At 30.7% G+C, this 24,261-nt stretch overlaps 1 protein-coding gene across 2 annotated transcripts; it reads right to left on the minus strand.

The window, feature by feature from the left end:
* Positions 1-12,321: 12,321 nt before the first annotated feature.
* On the minus strand, positions 12,322-20,049 carry LOC108453172 (pleiotropic drug resistance protein 1-like). 2 transcript variants are annotated; one of them, XM_017751120.2, is made up of 24 exons: positions 19,236-20,049; positions 18,950-19,070; positions 18,769-18,857; positions 18,559-18,643; positions 18,282-18,441; positions 18,084-18,160; positions 17,795-17,848; positions 17,605-17,695; positions 17,208-17,509; positions 16,849-17,130; positions 16,442-16,758; positions 16,187-16,347; positions 16,000-16,103; positions 15,756-15,912; positions 15,547-15,675; positions 15,297-15,457; positions 14,845-15,177; positions 14,348-14,638; positions 14,162-14,245; positions 13,927-14,060; positions 13,551-13,778; positions 13,291-13,462; positions 12,947-13,201; positions 12,322-12,739 (listed from the first exon to the last, which is right to left on the minus strand). In XM_017751120.2, the coding sequence occupies exons 1-24, from the start codon at positions 19,586-19,588 to the stop codon at positions 12,476-12,478; spliced, it is 4,404 nt and encodes a 1,467-aa protein (XP_017606609.1). In that variant the 5' UTR covers positions 19,589-20,049; the 3' UTR covers positions 12,322-12,475. The 2 variants fall into 2 exon arrangements, with proteins under 2 accessions (XP_017606609.1, XP_052883731.1); XM_053027771.1 differs by having other exon boundaries at positions 14,162-14,638; positions 19,236-19,966.
* Between the last annotated feature and the right edge of the window lie 4,212 nt (positions 20,050-24,261).

Consider the following 24,261-nt stretch of genomic DNA (forward strand, 5'->3'; position numbering starts at 1 on the left):
CAAATTATTCAATTAAAATCAAATCATTATAAATATTGAATTGAATAATTAAAGTCACTTTAAATTAAGTAGCTCACAATTTATTTTTACGATGGTGGAACTCAAATCTATGTAGTTCCAAATTACCAACATTATCAACACAACTAAAATATCCTTAACGATTTTTTTTCTTTTATTTTAAAATATATATTTATTAAGTACATATATTATATATGGAGAAAAAAATATGACATATAACTCTTTAACTGCGATTTTGTAATCAATGATTGTTAGATATGAAATAAAGAAAAATTTTAAAAATAACTTTAGTATTAAATTATTTTGAGTCTAGAAGTGCGTACTTCAACTTATCTTTTCTTTTTCTTTTTCTTTTTAATTTTCCTGTGAAAATGATGGTTTAAATTTTCACGAGTTTCTCCAACTCTAAAAATTATATCTAGATTTTAAGAAACATAATTGTGTAGATATTTTATTATTTTACAATCATATCAACATTCATATTAAAAACCAATGTAATACCCCATACCCATACCTGAGACCGGGATAGGATACGAGGCATTACCGAAATTTTCAGAATAATTTCAATTAATTTATATTATTTAGTATTCATTTTCATGTTTCATGTAACATCTTTTCATATATTCAATTCAAAATATCATATAAAATATGATACAATACTTAAATTGTCATATTTACATGCTCATTCAGGGTATCCGAACCTACCTGACTAAATTGCAGAAATATCAAGATTTAGGGGCATATTGATAATTTACCATTTTCCCAAATTTCACCCAATCTTAAATTGATAATTTCATTCAATTTATTAATTTAGATAATAAAACAATTTATTCCCTTCAATTTAGTCATTTTTTACATTTTTACAAAATTACCCCCTAAAATTTTACTTTTATTCAATTTAGTCCATGAGCTTAAAACATGCAAATTAGCCATGCTAACTGAATATTCATATATATTTTTCCTCCTCCTACTCTCCATTCCACATCCTTAATGTATATAACATTCTTGTAAGTACGATTTCACAATTTACTTATTAATGCTCACATCAATCTGTTCACACGAGTCATAGTCACTCAATGATTTATAATTCAAGCTACAGAGCTCAAAATTAAGATCCGTAAATTTTCCCTAAAACTAGACTCACATATAATTCCATCATAAAATTTTAAGAATTTTTGGTTTAGCCAATTAGTACAGTTTATTCATTTAAGTTTCCCCCATTTTACTATCCAACAGTTCTGACCTCTCTTCACTAAAAATTAATTATATCACAGTACAAAACTCGGATAATGTTCCCATTAATTTCTATTGAAAATAGACTCATTAAGGATTCTAAGCATATACATTTGAGACTCTAATTAATTTTCCCCAATTTTTGGTGATTTTCCAAAGTCAAAACAGGGGAACCCGAATTCATTCTAACATTGTCTCACAAAATTCATTATATCTCATAATTTATAAATTCATTGCTTACACCGTTTCTTCTATGAAAAACTAGACTCAATAAGCTTTAATTTCATATTTTATTCATCTTCTAATTAGATTTATACAATTTATGGTGATTTTTCAAAGTTAGTCTACTTCTGCTGTCCAATATTGTTTTAGTTCAAGATGTTTATTACCATTTTTTCTCTAAATTTCAAAGGTCATACAATTCAGTCCTTGCTCAATTAGCCCATCTATTAAGCTAATTTTTCTCAATTAACATTTTATTCCATCATTATAAACTATTACACAATATTTGAAAATCAAAATTTTAACACTAAACCTTAATTCACAACTTTTTCACAATTAGGTCCTAAAATCAATATCTATTGAAATTACTTGATAAAATCATCAAACAACAAAATCAAAGCTTCAAATTCATTTTATTTATCATAAACAGCTAATACTTATCAATGATAGCTTTTAATTTTGTTCATAAAATCAAAACTAATGAATTAAACACTTGGACCTAATTGTAAAAGTCACAAAACATAAAAATCTCAAAGAAAAGGGTAAGAATTGAACTCACATATGTCAAAGTATGAAAACCAGCAGCTTTCAGACCTCCCATGGCGTTTTTGCTGAAGAAAATGATGATATCTCTAGATTTTTCAAATTTGTCTTGTTTTATATGTTTAATTTGCAAAATTTCCCATTTTACCCTTGTTTCTCCTTGTCTTTTTTGCTGATTTTCTTGCCCAACCGTCCAGCCCATACAATTTGGGTCCAATTGCCTTTTAAATCCCTCCTTTTTAATCACTTAAACTATTTATCACAATTTAATAAATTTCGCACTATTTTCAATTTAGTCCTTTTTAATTAATTGACTAACCAAACGTTAAAATTTTCTAACGAAACTTTAATACTAACTTAATAACACTCCATAAATATTTATAAAAATATTTATGGCTCGGTTTATAAATCCGAGGTCTCGATACCTCGCTTTCAACCAAATTTACTCGATTAATTCTTTTAAAATCGCAAAATTCACTAATTAAAATAATTCTTTTAAGTTCACGCTTGGCCTATAATTATTATTTGTTAAAATTTCTAAACTTACTCGTCAATTTAGTGATCTCGAATCATCTGCTTCCGACACCATTGAAAAATTTGGTCATTACAACTCTCCCCCTTTAGGGATTTTCGTCCCCAAAATCTTACCGAAAAAGTTGCTTTCAACTCTAATGAAAAACTTCCACAAAATTTCTCAGAATCACAACCGAATTAATCTCAAACATCTCTTCCCAATAACCTTTAGACTGTAGCATACAGTGTCGGAGCATATCATCAAAATCTCACTTATTCCTCATAATTACAACTCGTAAGGGGTGAGGTCGTAAAGCCTCTAACTTAACTCTCATAACTACACACATATGACTTGACATTCATACATAACATCATCGTTTCACATAATTGACTTCAAGAAAATTTATACACTTATATAGTCTATCAATATTTTCTGCCATCTACAATTTCAAACAATGAATTCACTTAGTTTAGCTCAATATCAACAATTAATCAATTTCAATCTTTTAAGTCCATTTATCACTTACCTTTCTTAATCAATTTAGGGAACCATTTCGGAATTGAGTACTTCGTTTTCATCATGCCATAGTAAAACTATGGTCTTGCACATAGTCACATATCACACACCGTAGCCATAGCCCAGCCATGGTCTTACACGAATCACATATCACATTGATGCCATATCCCAGATATGGTCTTATACGGAAGCACGTAATCACATATCTCTGATGCCATAGCCCAGCTATGGTCTTACACAGATCACATATCACATTGATGCCATGGTCCAACCATGGTCTTTTTCCAATCAATTGTCTTAGCCATCGAACGAAAGTACTCAAATCCATTGTTCCACTTAATTTGTACTTTTATTCAAATATCATTTTACAACTATCATAGTTTAATGACATTCATATGCAATAATATACTATATCATTCATGAAATTTTCATATCACAACATTAAATTTAGCCATATGAACTTATTAATCATACTTATTCAACCAAGTGTACATAAACACACACTTATTCAGCTTTTGAATAAAATTTACTTAATCAAACATGTTGGGCACATAACATCGTAGACATGCCAAACAGACACGGATAGTCTTATCATAATAGACATAGTCATCATAAACCAAAGAACATACTTTAAGGATAAATCATGATCGATAATTTACGAAATAAGAGTGATAGGAAAACCGAGATAAAGAACTCCAAAATACGATACCATACCAGAAATCCGAGAACATAACTCATACGAAAATAATAATAAATATCCAAATGATTTCTCAGAGAAAACCGGAAGAGATAGAAGAATAGTCTCATGTAAGTTTCACCATCGACTTCTTTTTCCAAACATAATAGAATTGAATCCCATATGGAGTGATAGGGATTTAACACTTAATAATAATAAATAATTTGAATTATAATAATATAATCGTATGTTGAGCATGTTTGTACTCAGTGGTATTACCATAATTCAAATTATAAATACTATAATAAATAATAGACATCAAACATGTAACAATATAAGTCATATGTGTTAATTATGCTTTAATTTCATATCTCGGCAATAGTCTTTCATCAAATAGCATCATATATCATCTATATTATCTTTAATCAATTCATGAACCTTTGGTTCAAGCTTTCAATCTCATATCTCTATTTCAATTCACAATTCACATTTCTTTTCATAATTCCACTTTTTCACACTTTCAATAGTTTATTCGATCAAATTCATTCGATTTTCTCATTTCATTTACTCAACCCTATTAACATAACTCGGACTCAGACGGATACACGGATCCAACCAAACACACCAGTAAGGCACATTGTGCCTAAAACGGTACATAGTACCTGATCAGAATACGACACATAAGTGCCTGAAACGACACACGAGGTGCCTAAAACGACACACGAGGTGCCTGATACGACACATAAGGTGCCTGAAATACGACACATAAAGTGTCTGATCAATATAGCCGACAAATCCCGTACACTTCCAGTTCCTATGGCATGCCAATTATATCCGACTAGTCCGACAAGTTAATAGGGAATTCAATTCTCATTTCAATTTCACTTAATATTCATATTTACCCCTATTAACAAGACTCGAACTTTGGCGGATACACGGATTCCATCCAAACACACCAAAATGTCTGTAACACCCCTTAACCCTAAACCATCACCAGATCAGGGTTACGGAGTATTATCGGACATATTGGACAACTTAGAAATAATTCATAAATAAATAACATACATAGCATAGTTTAACTTTTAAGTCTTTATAATAGACCCTCGAGACCCAAAATACGTATTAGGAGTGGAACAAATTTTTTTTTTTTCAAAATTTCGAAGATTTCGCTTATTTTGTATAAAACCCTTGTAAGTTCAAACCAAAACAACCAATACCATATATACTATATAAACTTTTGTACCATTTCATTAGTATAAACATTAAAAATACTAATTACCATTTTTTTACAACAAAAGTCTTGTAACGCTCGATGTGATCAAAATAACACCTTTGTACATGCCACTTTTAATTCAAAATATGGTACCTACTTATGAAGCTCTTGAGGATGTGATGAGATGAGAGATCTTCTAGTCGACGCTACCTCTTCGAGTCTAACTGTACCTACGCGTTAAAATTAAACGCGTTAAGCCGGTGAAGGCTTAGTAAGCACTACAAGAATAAATAGGCAAATAAATCACATTTAAAATATTATAATCCATTTTGATCAATATATATTTATATGCATATAAGTTTCTTTAGTTGTATCTTATAATAACAAAATTTAATTTATTATTAATAAGTTATAAAACTTACCTTAGTACATTGATAATTCGCTTTGATTCACAACTTATAACTTTAACCCAAAGTAGACTTAATAGAACATACTGGATATACGGAACAAATACAGGAGTGCATTATTATGCACAAACGAACAGAGAGCACTAAAGTGCTATACAGAGAGCACAGATGTGCTAAACAGAGAGCACTTAACGTGCTAATAATAGTACAGAGAGCACTAATGTGCTAATAATCAGAGAGCGCGCTAGAGTTCCTTAATGGCATGCCACTAATATCCAAGTAGTTCTAGATTCATCTACTTGGGCATTAAAACTAAATTTCATACATTTAAATACTTTACATAAATATCTCGAAAAAGATTTTTCATTTCTTCATCATTACAATTTAGTACATATTACACAATTCACAAATATCACATCTTTTTCACACATATACTTTTGTCACAACATTATTACTTAATGTTCAAATAATATAATTTCTTATATTCTCCAATTATAATTTTCTTCAAATTTCATAATTCCATAATCTATTATTATTATTATTATTTATTTACTTATAAATTTAAATATATACATATATATTACATTTTTATTTCTAAATAATTCTATACTACAATATAAACTCTAAATAAAATTAATTTAAAAAAAATCTTGTAGTACTTACAACAAAAGATTGAGATGATGTCTTCCTTCACTCCTTAGCCTTCCCTTTTCCTTTTTCTTCAATTAGGTCCTCTCCTTTCTTTTCTTTCTCTTCAATTTCATATAAAACATATAACATTTATATGTTAGAGAAAATAATTAAATGACTTTCCTATGCTATTTAAAAAAATAAACATGTATGATATAATAAATTTATCATTTCTTACATTAACTTACATTTCAATTTATTCCATAACTAAAATTATTTCCATTTCTATTATAATCTATGCTTTATTTTTATTTAAATTTTACTTATAACTTAGTTTAACTCCCAAATTTTCACTAATAAACCCCAATTTCAAACTTCTTATAATTTACTCCTTATTGAAATCTATTTCACAATTCAATCTTTTTTTTCTCAATTCTAATTTGAATTTTCATAAGTTCAATATCTAATTTATCCATAAATTCAACAATAACTATATATAAAAAAATCTAATAACTCTCAAAATTTCAACATATACCTAATAGTATTTTGTTCTAGGATCATAAAACTCAATAATTACAAGAAAATGAATTAAATTGACTTACCAAATTGAATTTGAACCCTTGAAATCTCAAATTTTCTTTTTTCTTTCTCCTTTTCTCTATTTCGTCCCTGCGATTCTGTTTGTTTCTTTTTTCTATTCTGTTTCTTTACTTTTCTTATGTTTTATATATTACATATAATATAATATAATAATATAATATATTATATATTAATACTTAAATATTAAGTTAATATAATATATAATATATATTTTATATAAAAAATATCTTAGATTTTTTTTCTTTCAACATTAAACCGACTCATTTAATAATAAGGGCATATTTACCTATTTAGTCCTTTTTATTTTCTTTAATCTATAATTAAACTTTCACACTTATTTCAATCTAATCCTTTTTCCTAATTACTTCTAATTAAGTCAAATTCACCTAATCAAAACCTAATTAGACACACAACTAACTTTGTAAATATTTGTAATAAATATTTACAAATCCGATTTATCGGAACGGAGTCCCGAGAATGCATTTTTTTCTTTCTTTTTTTTTTCTTTTTAACAATTTAACTATATAATCAATAAAATTTTCCTATCAAAATTTTCATGCAGTATTCCTATCGTAATATAGACTATGCCACAATATTAAAATAATTTTTCTTCCTAGATCGGATTTGTGATCACGAAACCACTATTATGATTTTTACTGAAAATGGGCCATTACAATGTCCAACCAAAACACACCAGTATAATCCTCCAAAACACACCAGTATAATCCTCCAAAACACACCAGTATCATATAATCCTCCCAAACACACCAGAATAATATAATCCATCCAAAACATACCAGAATAATATAATCCATCCAAAACACACCAGAATAGCACAAAGTGCCTCTTCGGATAAATCCGAAGGATATAAACATCAGCATATCCAAATCTCATCTCCAAATCCTATGGCATGCCAACTATATCCGACTCAGTCCGGTACAGTTAATAGGGTATTCAATTCACTTTCCAGTTTCCAATCAATACACATTTCAATTAATCACATATTCATATCAATTTCATCACATTCCCAATCAATAAAATTTTCAAATATAACATATATCCAAAATTCTATTTCCACATCAATCACATATATCCATACAAATTCAATTCAATATTAATACTTATCTTAAAATTTTACTTACTATACACATAAATTTAAATATAACATTTATTCATACCTTTATGAGTTTCGACTCATCATAATATACTTTTGCTCATATATTTGAGTATCGCTTTTATCATTATCGTAATTAGTTCGGTTGGGAAAGTATCTCTATCTTTAAGTAAAATAAATCTCATCAGAATTAGAAGATATTACATTATCTTATCACAAGTTATATAATGGCATGTATTTCTAGACTTCACATATGCTACGTTCGGTCCGAGAATCGGCTAAACCTTAGCTCTGATGCCATTAAATGTAATACCCCATACCCGTACCTGAGACCGGGATAGGATACGAGGCATTACCGAAATTTTCAGAATAATTTCAATTAATTTATATTATTTAGTATTCATTTTCATGTTTCATGTAACATCCTTTTCATATATTCAATTCAAAATATCATATAAAATACGATACAATACTTAAATTGTCATATTTACATGCTCATTCAGGGTATCCGAACCTACCTGACTAAATTGCAGAAATACCAAGTTTAAGGGCATATTTGTAATTTACCATTTTCCCAAATTTCACCCAATCTTAAATTGATAATTTCATTCAATTTATTAATTTAGATAATAAAACAATTTATTCCCTTCAATTTAGTCATTTTTTACATTTTTACAAAATTACCCCCTAAAGTTTTACTTTTATTCAATTTAGTCCATGAGCTTAAAACATGCAAATTAGCCATGCTAACTGAATATTCATATATATTTTCCTCCTCCTACTCTCCATTCCACATCCTTAATGTATATAACATTCTAGTAAGTACGATTTCACAATTTACTTATTAATGCTCACATCAATGCTTCACGCGAGTCATAGTCACTCAATGATTTATAATTCAAGCTACAGAGCTCAAAATTAAGATCCGTAAATTTTCCTAAAACTAGACTCACATATAATTCCATCATAAAATTTTAAGAATTTTGGTTTAGCCAATTAGTACAGTTTATTCATTTAAGTTTCCCCATTTTACTATCCAACAGTTCGACCTCTCTTCACTAAAAATTAATTATATCACAAGACAAAACTTGGATAATGTTCCCATTAATTTTTATTGAAAATAGACTCATTAAGGATACTAAGCATATACATTTGAGACTCTAATTAATTTTCCCCAATTTTTGGTGATTTTCCAAAGTCAAAACAGGGGAACCCGAATTCATTCTAACATTGTCTCACAAAATTCATTATATCTCATAATTTATAAATTCATTGCTTACATCGTTTCTTCTATGAAAAACTAGGCTCAATAAGCTTTAATTTCATATTTTATTCATCTTCTAATTAGATTTATACAATTTATGGTGATTTTTCAAAGTTAGTCTACTTCTGCTGTCCAATATTGTTTTAGTTCAAGATGTTTATTACCATTTTTTCTCTAAATTTCAAAGGTCATACAATTCAGTCCTTGCTCAATTAGCCCATCTATTAAGCTAATTTTTCTCAATTAACATTTTATTCCATCATTCTAAACTATTACACAATATTTGAAAATCAAAATTTTAACACTAAACCTTAATTCACAACTTTTTCACAATTAGGTCCTAAAATCAATATCTATTGAAATTACTTGATAAAATCATCAAACAACAAAATCAAAGCTTCAAATTCATTTTATTTCATCATAAACAGCTAACACTTATCAATGATAGCTTTTAATTTTGTTCATAAAATCAAAAACTAATGAATTAAACACTTGGACCTAATTGTAAAAGTCACAAAACATAAAAATCTCAAAGAAAAGGGTAAGAATTGAACTCACATATGTCAAAGTATGAAAACCAGCAGCTTTCAGACCTCCCATGGCGTTTTTGCTGAAGAAAATGATGATATCTCTAGATTTTTCAAATTTGTCTTGTTTTATATGTTTAATTTGCAAAATTTCCCATTTTACCCTTGTTTCTCCTTGTCTTTTTGCTGATTTTCTTGCCCAACCGTCCAGCCCATACAATTTGGGTCCAATTGCCTTTTAAATCCCTCCTTTTAATCACTTAAACTATTTAATCACAATTTAATAAATTTCGCACTATTTTCAATTTAGTCCTTTTAATTAATTGTCTAACCAAACGTTAAAATTTTCTAACTAAACTTTAATACTAACTTAATAACACTCCATAAATATTTATAAAAATATTTATGGCTCGGTTTATAAATCCGAGGTCTTGATACCTCGTTTTCAACTAAATTTACCTGATTAATTCTTTTAAAATCGTAAAATTCACTAATTAAAAATAATTCTTTTAAGTTCGCGCTTGGCCTATAATTATTATTTGTTAAAATTTCTAAACTTACTCGTCGTATTTAGTGATCTCAAATCACTATTTCCGACACCACTGAAAAATTTAGCTGTTACAACCAATAACAAATTCCATACTTACAATGCTTCAAAATAAACAACCAAATAGATTCTAGCTCTATTAATTATTAAAACAAAACTTTTCAGTACAGAGAAACCCAAAACCATAAGAAAGTCATGGAATAAAAATTCATTTCTCTTATCTTTATTGTAGAGTTATGCGTGTAACACAGCCTTAAGGTCTTTTTAAAAAATAGAAGATTTAGATAAAAGATTTATATTTAAAAAATAAACTTAGAAAAAAAATAAGACTCGTATTAGGTCTCAGGTAAGATTTTTTTTACCTGAATTTGACCCGAATTTGTAATAAATAAAAAAAAACCATGTTGTTTTGCTATTATTTTCCTATTTTTATCACTATTTTGGTATTATCTCACTATTACGTTACTATTATTTTTTTTAATGTTTGGATATTGTATAATACTTCTTTTATTGTTAATTTTGTTACTATTTTAGATATATTTGTTTGTTGTACTTATTTTAGTATTATTTAATTATAAAATATTTTTAATTTATTTTCAATTCTTAGGAAACATTTATTTTAATATTTTTAGTATATTTGTTGTATTATATTTTTAAAATTTTTATATATAAAATTAAAATTAAAAAGGTAATATAAGCGGTAAAATTGGGCTCAAGTTTTAGCATCTTTATCTAAGTCGGACTTTAGCAAAAATTTAGATCCATTTTCTGATTCAGATTAAGTCCAGGCCTATCATTAGGGCCTAAAATTTTGTTAGGACCCGGCCCAGCCCATGGCCCATGGACAACTCTACTTCATTATCATTGTTTTTAACTTCACCATAAAGAAGCAAGAAAGGTTAATTTTGCTATTAGTCCATGTAAGTTGTGGATTTGGTCTATATATTTTAATTTGATCATTTTTAGTTCTTATACTTTTCAAATTTTAAAATTGTAGTTTTGTCCAAATGGTAGTCGTTAAATTCATTAAGTTTTTTTTTTCAAATTTTAACGTGGCAAACATATTATCATATGTAATGTCATGTCAACTTATTATTTTCACATATTACTCACAAAAAATGCAGTTAATAAATTTAATTATTGTTATTTGCATCAAGACTGAAAATCTGAAATTCGAAAAAGTATAAAAATTAAGAATAATCCAATTGGAGAACATGGATTAAACTTACAACTTTATGCATAGTACAATACTAATAGCATAATTTAGCCAATCAAATTTAATTGCTACCATTTGTATCAAAGATTAAAAATTAAAAATTAAAAAAAACATAAGAGATTAAAATTGACCAATTCAAAAAGTTTAGAGACAAAAATGAATCAAATTACAATAAAAAATTAAACCCCAGAACTTATGCGGAAATTACCAGACAAAAAAGCAAGGAACAAGATAGCAATTTAAGGTTGCTGATATGCAGAACTCATCGTGAAACTGCACAGTAGATTTTGTTTCCATTTCATATGTATGAAATTAAAAACCTCCAGTAAGAAGGAAATCTCGTATATAAACCCTAATATTAAAGTTGTTGGATAAAAATGTTGACAGGAAAATATATAATGTGGAACATATTTCCATTAAAAAGTAAAATAAATCACATGTAGTTGAGAAGCCATTGTTGAAAAATTGCAATCTAGAATTATTTTCGTTGAGTGTAAATGTAATATCTAGAAGCCATTGTTGGCATTTTAGAATACTTTCGTTGGATGTGTGGCCAACCATTTGCTACGCTATCTTTCTTTTCTTTTTAACCGGTAAACTAAAGGTTTTAACATTTGTAATTTAAGTATTTTTTAAAAATCAAAATATTATTTTTAAAATATAATATAATTTCATAATAATTTTTAAAATATCAATAAACTACTCTGGAGCTTTAGCTTACTCCAAATATTTAGAATTTTTTTATTACTTTTGTTTCAAATAATTTAATTAGAGTTGTTTATTTTAATTACTTATGTTTTAAATAATTTTACCATATCATTAAATTTTAAAAGACATGGAATAATTAATGATGGATACTTAAAATCTTAATTTTTAACATTATTCTAATATAAGTTATTCCATAATTATCTTAAATTTTAAAATTTTTATTTATAGATATTAAAATATCAAATTTGGAATTACAAATTTCATTAAATGCATGATTATAAATAAAAAATGTTAATCATCAAATTCAAATCCCATCCTTAAAAATAGGATGGAATTTGTTAATTGATCTTAAAAATTGAACTAGAAAGAGTAGTATTTGAAGGTTGTAATGAATATATAAATTTGGAATTAAATATTTTGATTACAAAATAACATACAACTCTTGGAACTTGTTCTGTTCCTAATAATATATTCTAATATTACAAATATGGAATTTTGTTGTACACAATATTTAAACCAAAAATTTTCTAACGTCTTTGGAAATTGAACATCTTTATGGACACAGTAAAGATTGCTCCAAAGAGAACTGCAAAACTAACAATCACAGCAGCAACTAATCCCAGATAATCATGCCTGAAATCATAAAAATTTCTCAAGTACTGCTCCACTGTCTCATTGTTCCCATCTTCAAGCATGTGTGTTATATCTCCAAACTGTGAAGCAACCAATCCATACAAGGTCCAAGAAACCGGACAAATCCAGTAGTACCACCTCCACCATATTGGCATACTCTGTAATTGGTGCACATTTGAATTTAGTTAGTCCTCAGGATTTGTGTGTATATATGTATATGCTAAAGATACCAAGACCTAAACCCGGGGTTTAATCCTATTGGTTTATGCAGTCACCTTTTAGAGGTGGCATCCAACAGGTTTGGGACTCGAATCTACACATCTACAACCCCTTGAAAAGAAAAATTGCATGGAAGTAGCACTTACAGGTCGTGGGATGATGAATCCTGAAAAGAGATTCCATACTCCGTAGAATGCCGCGGAAACTATGGCTGCGATGTAATGATTTGGTGTGACAGCAACAGCCATCATGCCGTAGAAGGTGAAGTAAAGTAAGGTGAAGAACATGAAGAAGAGATACCAGAAGAACTTAGCAACCGTCCATTCGAATCCGATCATAGCATAGACTATAAGGCCATACACAGAAGCTTGAACAAAAATATATGGTATCTCTATTAACACCTGCAGTGGCCAAATGTGGAGTCAATTATAATGTGCCTACAACTTTCTTAACCATTTCAACTACTCTTCAAAATGTGAAAAATACTTACCTGTGCAATGGCATATGGCATTGCAGAGTACATTCCAGCAGCTCTTTCTCTATAAAAGACTGTCCTTTCGACCGCCACAACAGGTTGCACAGAAGAAGCGTTTTGGATACCAAGGAAAAGAACAGCAGCATACATTGAACCCATTGCATTGGACAGATCTTGTATTCTTTTCCTGTAAATTTACAATCCAGACAATTAGATGCATGAAGCTGACTGATTAAAACTTAAATTGAAGCTTGAGAACTTGAGTTGTTGCTTACGTTTTAGAACCAAGGTCCCAGAACACTGTCCCAAACATCAATGCTATGACGGTTGTAAAGAGAAATCTCACAGCAGTATATGGGGGGTTGCGCCAGTATGACCAGTGTTGCTTCCATAAACAAGCTGTACACTGAGTCAAGAATGATTGAGAGTACTGTGTTGCGAAATAGAGTTCCTTTGCACCAGGAGCTGGTTTACTTAAATCTTCAATAAGAGCTTTGTTTCTCCTGAACCAATGACATGATGCATCAGTAGCAAATTCAAGGTAGCCAAGATTAATAGGCCACAGATATGTCTTACATATGCCAAACCAAAGTAATTAGTTAAATCAAGTTACACTTTTTGTTGCAATTCTGTGCCTAGCTAGCTTATTACCTGTATAGGTCTGACTTTTTGTAGATTTCAGCAAAATCGACGCCTAAAGATAACTCTTGTGCTGTTGAGGTAACTTCCAACATCCAAGTAGCTGGATTATAGCCATCTTTGATTTTGCTAACTCCTTGAATTCCCTGGAGGAGATGAACATTAAAGTGTTAGATACAGTTTTCATGTGAACTGAGAAATGAATTAAGTTGATGAACTTCAAAAATTGTCTTTCATTTCATCACACCTCAAAATATTTGATAAGATGTCTAGAATGGTGTCCTAATGGCCCCACATAGATCTCTTGTCCTCCACGCTTCATAAGGAATAGCTGCAGTTGCAATTTTATCTTAGTTACACTAATACATATAAAACTAACTAAAATGGAGCCACTTCTTTTTTCTTTTTTTTTTTTTTGAAAAATGTTTCTCACCTCATCAAATGCTTCAAATATGTCAATACTTGGTTGATGGATGGTACACACAACTGTTCTTCCAGTGTCCACTGTATTCCTAACTGTTCTCATGACAATTGCAGCAGCTCTTGCATCAAGCCCTGAAGTTGGCTCATCCATGAAAATGATGGAGGGGTTTGCCACAAGCTCGACTGCAATGGTAAGCCTCTTTCGCTGCTCAGTTGATAAACCGTTTACACCAGGTATACCAACTAGGGCATGCCTTAATGGTTTCAGTTCCACAAGCTCCATGACTTCCTCGATGAACATCTAAAAGAAAACATGTTGAGAGAAAACCATCAACTTAATCCTGGCCAAAAGTGACTACGACAATGTGTTGTTTTTATAGGACTCTTGTTCCGGCCAATGGAGGGGAAAGGGAATAGTAGTTTTATCAAACACAACAGTTCGCAACTTAAAGCTTTGTAACATAGTATAAGAGACTTGAAACGGGTTAGGATTTCACAAATGCTAACCTTTCTAGTTTGAGCATCAACCTCACTGGACAATCGTAGCCAAGCGGAATAAAGCAAGGATTCATACACAGTAACATGAGGAGAATGAATGTCATTTTGTTCACAGTATCCAGATACTCGAGCAAATGTCTCTTGTTTCTTGGGGAAACCTGAAACTGTAATGTTCCCATCGATATAACCACCAGTTTTTCTGCCTGCAAGCACATCCATCAGAGTGGTTTTACCAGCACCACTAACACCCATGAGAGCTGTGAGAACGCCAGGTCTGAAAGCACCACTAACACCCTTCAATAACACCAATCTATCTTCAGGGACACCTTGTTCTTTCATTTCCTGCAATGTTTCAGTTCAATCAAATAAACTCTTATATATCTGCACCACATTGAACCGGAAAAAAGGCTCAATCCAACCGTTGAACATATACAGTACTTGTACATGGAACCTTATGTTACCTGGGGCATATCAACAGAATACACAATGTCATCAAAAGTGATGGAATGTGGCTCAAATGGAAGAACCATTCCCTTTTTCCCTTTGCCGTTGGCCCCAACTGTTGCATCACTCATAGAAAAGGACATGGATGAGGTGCTTCTTTGAATGTCATCTTGGATCTCTGCATGTCAATTAGTATGGTTAACTAAATTAGCAAATCAATTAAATTAGTATTGCTAACCGATCCAAATATATTCAAGCTTTTAATACCTGATCTGTTTACATGACTTGAGCTGCTTTCTTGGTTTGTTAACTGAATGCTTCCACCAACTCCAGCCCCATTGACTTGATCGTCGCTTTCAGGTTCATCTGATATTACGGCCTTATTCTTCTCAAAGGCTAACAATTTATTTGAAAAAGGGTAAATGATTAGCCTTCCCTTCGAAAGATGAAAAGATTTAGCAGGTAACTATACTCACGGGCTAGATAGGAAAGAGCCACAGTAAAGACAAAGTTGAACAATAATACGAAGCCAATCAATCCCCCTACTCCGATCCAATACCAATATGAATCTGGGAAGAAACTCCTGGAATTTAAAACTTCAACTCCTAGTGATACGTTTGAACCCGGAAGGACCTTCAATATGAAACCAAACATGCAAGATCAGCATATTGTTAAGAGACAAAAGCAGAATTATAGACATTGCAATTTCAAAAGCATTACTCGACTCCACTGGTGCCCAAGGAACTCATTAGCCATCAATGCATTTTGCCCATACATCATTGGTGAAATCCAGTAACCCCATATCCACCAACCCTTTATGTCCTCTGTTGCATTCAATATAATAAAAAGATTAGAATTGTTAAAAGCTTTAACTTTAAAAGCTTTTTTCTAAGACTTGATATTATACCTCGTGACAGGACGAAGCCACCCAACGCAAAAAGTACGAGTAAAGCAAATGACCCGAAAGTGTTAGCAACAATCATGTTTCTACCGATTGCTGCAATAGACCGAAATAATCCTGAAGCCATCTGGTTAGTGAGAACAAGGATGAGGTACTGTCTAAAGAACCTGCACCAGAAAAGTAACTTCAACGTCAATTTGGATCAGAGGAAATAAGCCAAAAACTGTGTACTAAAATTTTGTTGTCATTTATTTTTCCTACCTTTCGGCACTCGGATCAAATCCGATGACATAGTAGGTAATAAATACCCATATAGAAACTTCTAAAAATGTGATAGGGATCTTCAGTATCCATGATGGTAAAGCATAGGCCCATGAAGGAAAGAATAGGAGGTCTCTTTGCTTGTAAAAGACAGGAAGCTTGGAAATGGTCATAGAAAGCTCAGACATTCCATTGAACATAATCATAGTCATACCAAAAAACAAGGCCCCCATGTAGATTCTTCCTCCTTGAACAGAATCCTTATGCATCTCAGTCCTAAAAAAGAGTGTCATAGTAATTAAGGCCATCACTGTGAGCTGGTACCACGAAGAAAAATAAAAATGTGTTAGTCACGATCCTTAAACACGATAATTGCAGTGAAGAATTTAAATATGATTATTACGCACTTGCATACACTTGAAGATGTACACGAAAGAGTTTCTCTTCATAAGCAGAAATTCCCTTGCGATGCAAGCTTTCAACAGCTCCCACTTCCCAACACCATATTTTTGGGTTGTCAAAGAAGCTGGATGGCTCTTTGTTTTGTCAAATGGAGTCCCAAGTTCATCTCCAAGTTTCATTCCCACATGGAAAGATTGGAATGCCTCAGCAAATTCATTGGCAGTGATAAACCTGTAAGGTTGATCTTTACGTACCCAATACTGCATTTGGTCTTTCTTTGATGTAACCTGCAATTAGCAATGTTAAATGTGACTGAAGAGCAAATTTCTCTGTATGAACGGAATAAAACTTTGTCAAGACTTACCTCTTGCAAGAAATCAGCCACACCTTTTCTCTCAGGGCACCTGAAGCCCATAGACTCGAAAAAGCTCACCACATGTTCACGAGGACCCTGATATACTATCACTCCATCAGAAAGGAGAATAATGTCATCAAAAAGATCGTAAGTCTCAGGAGCTGGCTGTAGAAGGGAGATGACTGCAGTTCCATTAAGGATGTGAACAGTTTGCCTGAGGGAGTTCACAATTTGGAATGTAGTAGAGCTGTCTAGACCAGTAGATATCTCATCCATAAACAGTGCCCTGGCAGGTCCAACCAGCATTTCACCTAATTGCAATGACAACAGCATAATTAGATTTCATGATAAGAAATTTAGTGTACTCAGATAAAAGAAAATTTGTGTAATTGACTTCATGAACTACCTGTTGTGACACGCTTCCTTTGTCCTCCAGAGATACCCCTCAACATTTCATTTCCTACCATAGTGTCTGCACATACATCCAGTCCTAAAATCTGCAAAATTTATGTCCAAAAGTTTTCAGTAAGTGAAGAAATTCTTATCTTAGTGCTTCTTGAATAGCTTTCAATATACTTTAGTTTCTGTAATATTACCTTCAAAATATAGTCAGTGATTACACTTGCTTCCAGCCCTTCTGTTGCTACTGCCTGAAATGTTAAAGATGACAAAGCAAATCCCGGTGAATACAAGATTCTTTATAATAGAGATTCCTGTCAGATAAAACTAATCTTTCAAATTATATTATATTTCAGATTGTCAATCAATTTTATGCAACTAATTTTGCAGGACACGTGAAAGCAATATGTAAACAAAATGGGCATTTTGCGAGTGAGGTATATAATATGTTCATAATTTGCATTACAATGGCTTCATAGTTCTTACCTTCATGAAGACATCAATATCAGGATCAGGTTTAATGTTTGCTTCTTTCTCTCTTCTTGATAGCTCTGCCAACATATCTGTAAACACGCATAGCAACAAGGTTCATGCTTAGAAGAATTATAAAAAAGACAAAGTGACAACCTTTGCACCAAAAGGTCAAAAGAAAAACTGAGAAGGGTGGAACTCAATCAAACTAACCATATCGGGTTCCAACACCTTGGCATCTTGCAGAAAAGGCCAAAGTTTCCCTCACAGTAATTTCTCCTAAGTGAAGATCATGTTGACTGATATAGGCAGCAGTTCTCTGAGGCACAAACTCCTTCATGGTATGCCCATTGTATGTCACAGACCCCGAAAACTGCAACAGAATTTTCACTTTCAAATTAGAAACTAAAGCAAAGGCAGAACAGAAAGCAAAAACAAGAAGCATAGAAAGGAAAACACTGAAGGGAAAATTGTGAATTTTGTAGAGCACCTTGAGATCAGGACTAAGCTTCCCGGCCAGAGCCAACAAGAGAGTGGTTTTTCCAGAACTTGGAGGACCCAAAAGCAATGTCATCCTATAATATATACATGAAAAGACTAATCATTGATTAATTCCAGGATCTCCCAACTTTAGGTTTGAGAGAAAAAAAAAAAAAAAACAAAATTGACGTGTTGATAAGGCTCAGATGACCATGTTTACCTTCCTGGCTTAACGATGCCACTGACGTCTTTGAGGATAGTCAGCTTTTTCTTTCTACTAGAAAGAACACCCATATCTATTAAGAAGTTCTTTAATCACAATACAAAATAAAACGTTAGTAAGAATCCTAAACAAAAATGTTGTAAAATGATAAATTAAGTAGTATTTTCCGGTTTGCTACCTCGAATATGCTAGTAATGAAATTAAGAACAGAAGGCAAAGCACTGGTTCCTACAAAAGCTTCGGCTTCAATATTTAGATTTTCATATCTGACTTCGATTGTGGGAAGATCGATGCCAACCCTGAAAGAAAAAAAATTCCAATGCAAATGATTATTGATGCAGAGAGCAGGATCTCCATGGACAAAAACAGAGTTCTGTTTTCTTATGTTTCATTCATTTCCCTAGTAACCAATAATAATAACAACAACAACAACAACAACAACAACATACAAAAGAATCAGATACCTGTCTATACGATTCTTGAGCTTCAACAAGAACCTTTCATTGTCTTCCTCTGCAACTTTGACCAACCTCTCAAGTAAAGTCCTCTTTTCTTGCCATCCAAGGTTATCAACATCGACCTCATTGGCACCACCTTGAGAGCCAGTTAATATACCTTTCCTGAGACGAGCGACAGTTGGTAGTTTCTCAAGTGCAGCCCATTTCAAAGCTTCTTCATCATCTTCATCTCGTGAAGACCTTGAAAATACGTCCACAGCACTGTTTCTCCATATCGAAGAGCTTCCGGCTCTTAAACTTCCTGCTCGTAAACTTCCCCGTAAACTATTACTCGCTTTAATAATGTCACCACCCTCCATTACAATCAAATCCCAACACCCACCAAAACAGTATCCAAACTTAACGTTTCCGGAGCTAAAATCAAAGAATCAAGACCAAAAAAAAGGGGGGTTACAAGAATTTGAATCGACGTTGAGAAAAGAAAACTTGTGTAGTCTATTGGTATTTTGTTATCAGACTCTTGTTTTTGAACATTTACAAAAGAATCTGAGTTTTGAAACTGAAAGTACAAAAGGAAAAGCCTTGGTTTCAATAAAACTGGAGGCTTACGATATATATATAGTTATTAGAAATTACATAACATATATGACGGCTTTCTTTTCAATCTGTCAAACTTACAAAATTTCCAGGATGTTTCGCTGGGATTGAATTATTTGAGTATAAAAAAAGTGAAAGATTCCGATTACTGTTATTATTAATTTTTATTAGTTTTTTACGTCTTCCCGGAGAGGCAACATCAAGTGAACGGCACTTTCAATGCCACCTGTTTTGAACTTGAAATGTTTTTCTTTTCTTTTAATTACTGTCGTTAATGGAAATTTCCGTATATCTTTAATTAATATTAAAAAATAAAAAAATAAATCAATGATATATTTTGTAATGTTTAGAAGGCCTAAATCTTTTATATATATATTATTTTAACACCCATGTGTATACGACGGGAGATATTACTTTTACACGTTTTCAATACAAATTTAAAACATACGAGTAACCATATTTTAATTATTAATTCAATTCCATCTTTTAATTAATTGAAGTAGCTTAATACATAACATTATTTCAGCTCGTGTTTTATATGTATGTATAATAACAGTTTAAAGAAAGAAAGGGTTATATAATATTTTTATTTGTCATATATTAATTTATATTGTATGTTTTTCTAGAAGGATATATGGATTAATTTTGACGAGTTATTCACATTTTCTTTTCATAATAATTATACTTTTTTAATGGGATCATCAATAGCCAGCGTGGTGTGAAATTAGATGTGGAGAAAGTCTCAAATATATGGCATGAATCTCGTAAAACAAAAACATGCACTAGCAGCCGGCAGCTCATCGTGATTCGACTGTGTAATAAATAATAACTTTTTTAATGTTTTAAAATTGACATAATTGCTGAGGTATGGATTCCCTTTTGGGAAGTGAAAGCAACAGTACTGAATTTGAACGTAGAAAAAGATTATTTACTACGAGATGTATACTTCAATAAATAAATAAAATATCTTTCAACCTTTGCGTGTTAAAAACTTTGAATATCTTTCTCCAATACGCTCGTGACAGATCTGTTTAATAATGTAGAAAATTTTACTTGCCAATTCATTCCAAATTTAATTAAAATTTAACAAAATATCATTTAAGAAAAACATCGAGTTTGATTTATATTTATATATGTATATATAAACTACAAGATTAACTAAGCTAATGACTCAAATACGGTCCAATCCTAGGTGGAGCCCTTACTAAGACATGATCTTACGTGTAAAGCAAATGAGGTAACGACTAAATTATTTAAAGTCGAATTGGCTAGATATTTAATTAGAATTCAATCATTAAACCGGTGGAGTCCCAAAGAGAAGAAAACATTTCGATTTTATGGTAACTTTTTTCTTCAAAGTAATTTACCATAACTGTTATTATATTTTTCTTTTGAGTATTTTTTCTTCTCTTGTTCAACTAGTATTTACTAACTTGAATATAGTAATACTCTTTATCCATATTTTTTAAATTATTTTTTAATTTTAATGTTATTAATTTAATATTTTCTATTATTTTGGATAGTTTTGAGTAAAAGTTAAATATGGTAATTTGAATATCTCATTTTTTTAAAGATATTTTAATTTTTATTAAATAATTTTAATTTAAAGTTTTAAGTAAATATCTACCTACCTATCTTATTCAATATTTTTAAATATATATATTAAATTAAAATTAAAATAATTATCAAACATTTAATATATCAAATGTTCTATTATCAAAATTAAATACACGCTCTTAACTATAATTACTAATTAATAATCCAAACAAAATTCTATTGGCACCCTATTAAATATAAATGAAGTCAATGAAGTAGAATCGGTCTGGTCAACAATAGAAATTACCATGGACGGTCAGCTGCTGTTTGCTACTCGTGCGTAACTCAAAGGAAATTTCTTTCAACTTTTCTTATTACAATTTAAATGGAAAAAAACGTATAAAGAATTATTCATATCATACATTGGCGAGAGCATTCTTTGTTTTTGTTTTTTTTTTTTGCACAATTTATTGATTAAATTAGCAATTAAATCACATTATATACGCTTCAAAATTTTCAGAAAACAGTATGAAAATTGCCTTGGCGACCGTCCGTTTGATCCAGTGGAAGTTAATAAGCATGCAAAGCGATTGCTATCTGATTTTTTCTTTTTCTTTTTTGCTTAATAAAAGAAATTCCAGAAAATGTAATCGAAATTTGGAATGAGGTCTAAGTCAATTTGATCATCTAGAAACAAAGTTATAGCATATAAAGTTTGAAAGTCAAATTGTCACGCATAACGCGCGTGGGTCAGCCAATCAGATACCCTCTTCAAGATAAGATCAGGGCGAATTTTGACGACTAAAGAATTGTATGCCAAGCAATGAAGTCTTCCAGAGAACGACATTATGATATTTATAATTTAAGACCTTAACAATTTCCAATGAAGCATACTTAATGGTCTCACAAGAGATTAATTCACTAATTGGACCCAATGGCAATGGGAGCAGGTTCAAAGAAAGAAAATACTTTATTCAAGATATGTTTAGTTTGATATTTTTAAATTTAAAATAAAAATAATTTTTATATATCATTTCCAGATTGATTTGAATTTAATATAGTTCATTCATACTTGAAATTTAGATTTAATTATTTATATATTCTTCATATAAACTTTGATATTTTTAGGTTAAATTCTGTTATTAATATTTATATTTTAATTTGATTATTTTAGTTTATATAATTTTTAAATTTTAAAATTTTAATTCTAATCAAATGATTATTATTAAAGACATTAAATTATAGAATTTCTAAAACATTATACATTAAACATATTATATATGCAATGCATGTGCAATGTTAACTTATTATTTTTACATGTTACTCGTTAAAATATCAAATTAATGGATTAACAACTATTATTTAAGTTAAAATTGAAATTTTAAAATTTAAAAGTATAAAAATTAAAATTTACCGTATAGAGATAAAAATAATTAAATTAAAATACAACAAATTTAATAAAATAAGAGAGTAGTAGCAAAATTTAACTATATTTTGTTGTATATGTAGTTTGTCTAATTACTGCGATCAAATCGTATCTGCCGAATGCAATTGTGGGGGATTGAAAGTAATCTATAACATCCAATTACGTTATCTGTCCATGATCAATGCATTTTGACTTTCTTTAATAGCTTGTTCTGTAGAAGCAAAGCGTGGAAAAACATGGGTTCCACCATTAGGGTCTGCCTTCTGGAAAAGTAGAAACACCGCAAATAATGGCTTAAGACTTGAAATTAAATATTGGTCATCCCAATTCCAAAATCTAAATTTTCTTCTAGAAAACCAAACAATTTTATCTTAAAGTCAGGACATCTTTTAGATGTTTCCTTGTACTTGTGTGTGTTTAATTTGAGAAAGCGAATCAAGGAAGTCAGTTCTACCGTTTGTATCTCGTAATATTTTATCAGATTATCAATGTACACTAACCAATTTTGCTCATCTCACACACAATAAGGTGTTTCCGACAGGTAAAAAATTGTTTTTTATTTATTATGAAATTGTGATTTTTCGTTGATTAATATATAAAATATTTTTGATTGTTTTTATGGAATTTGCTTAATGATGAGTTGTATTTATGAAGATTGATGAAGAGTATCTTATATAATTAAGTAGAATTTATTTAATGATGAGTTGTATTTATGAAGATTAATGAAGAGTATCTTACATAATTAAGTAGTATTTTATAATTGAAATTTTATTTGATGCATTGTTAAAGAAGTTAAAAACTCCACAAGTAGAGGTGGAATATTGCCATGTGCCCTTAGATAATATTAAAAAATTAAAAATGAATTATAATAGACATATATCAGCTATTTAATCCTGCTTGTATGAATCCATTGCTAAGTGTAATGGCTCGCATCTCTGGAAGTCTTTATCTAAGGTATGACCCTCATTTCGTGAGAATTTAGCATGGTCAGTAGCTAATGGTAATAGCATTCGCTATTGGAAAGATTCATGGATTCCGTCTGTAGGCCCTTTGATATCGCAAATTCCTTCTCATGTCAATCTTAATTTGGATTGTATTTTTAATGAAATGGTTATGTCGGATGGTAGTTGGAATCTTGATCTGTTTCGAGTCTTGTTGTTTGGGGAAGTGATTAAGCAAATAGTTTGTATTACTCCCCCCATCCCTCTTCGGGGTGGACAGAATTATTTGGGCACGCACAGGTTCAGGGTCTTTTTCGATTTGTAGCCCCTTTTGGTCTCTCAAGGAGAATTCTTGGAACCCTAAGGATGTTTTCTAGAAGAATAGCTAGAATTATCAAGGACCACAAAAGAGTTAAAATCTTCCATTGGCTAGCTTCTAAGCAAAGGCTCCTAACTAATTTGGAGCATACTAGGTAGGGAATTGGTCATAATAGCTCTTGTCTTGTTTGCAGATGCAAAATTAAGGACACTC

This window comes from Gossypium arboreum, chromosome 5 (genome assembly GCF_025698485.1).
Source record: "Gossypium arboreum isolate Shixiya-1 chromosome 5, ASM2569848v2, whole genome shotgun sequence".
NCBI classification, from domain to species: domain Eukaryota; kingdom Viridiplantae; phylum Streptophyta; class Magnoliopsida; order Malvales; family Malvaceae; genus Gossypium; species Gossypium arboreum.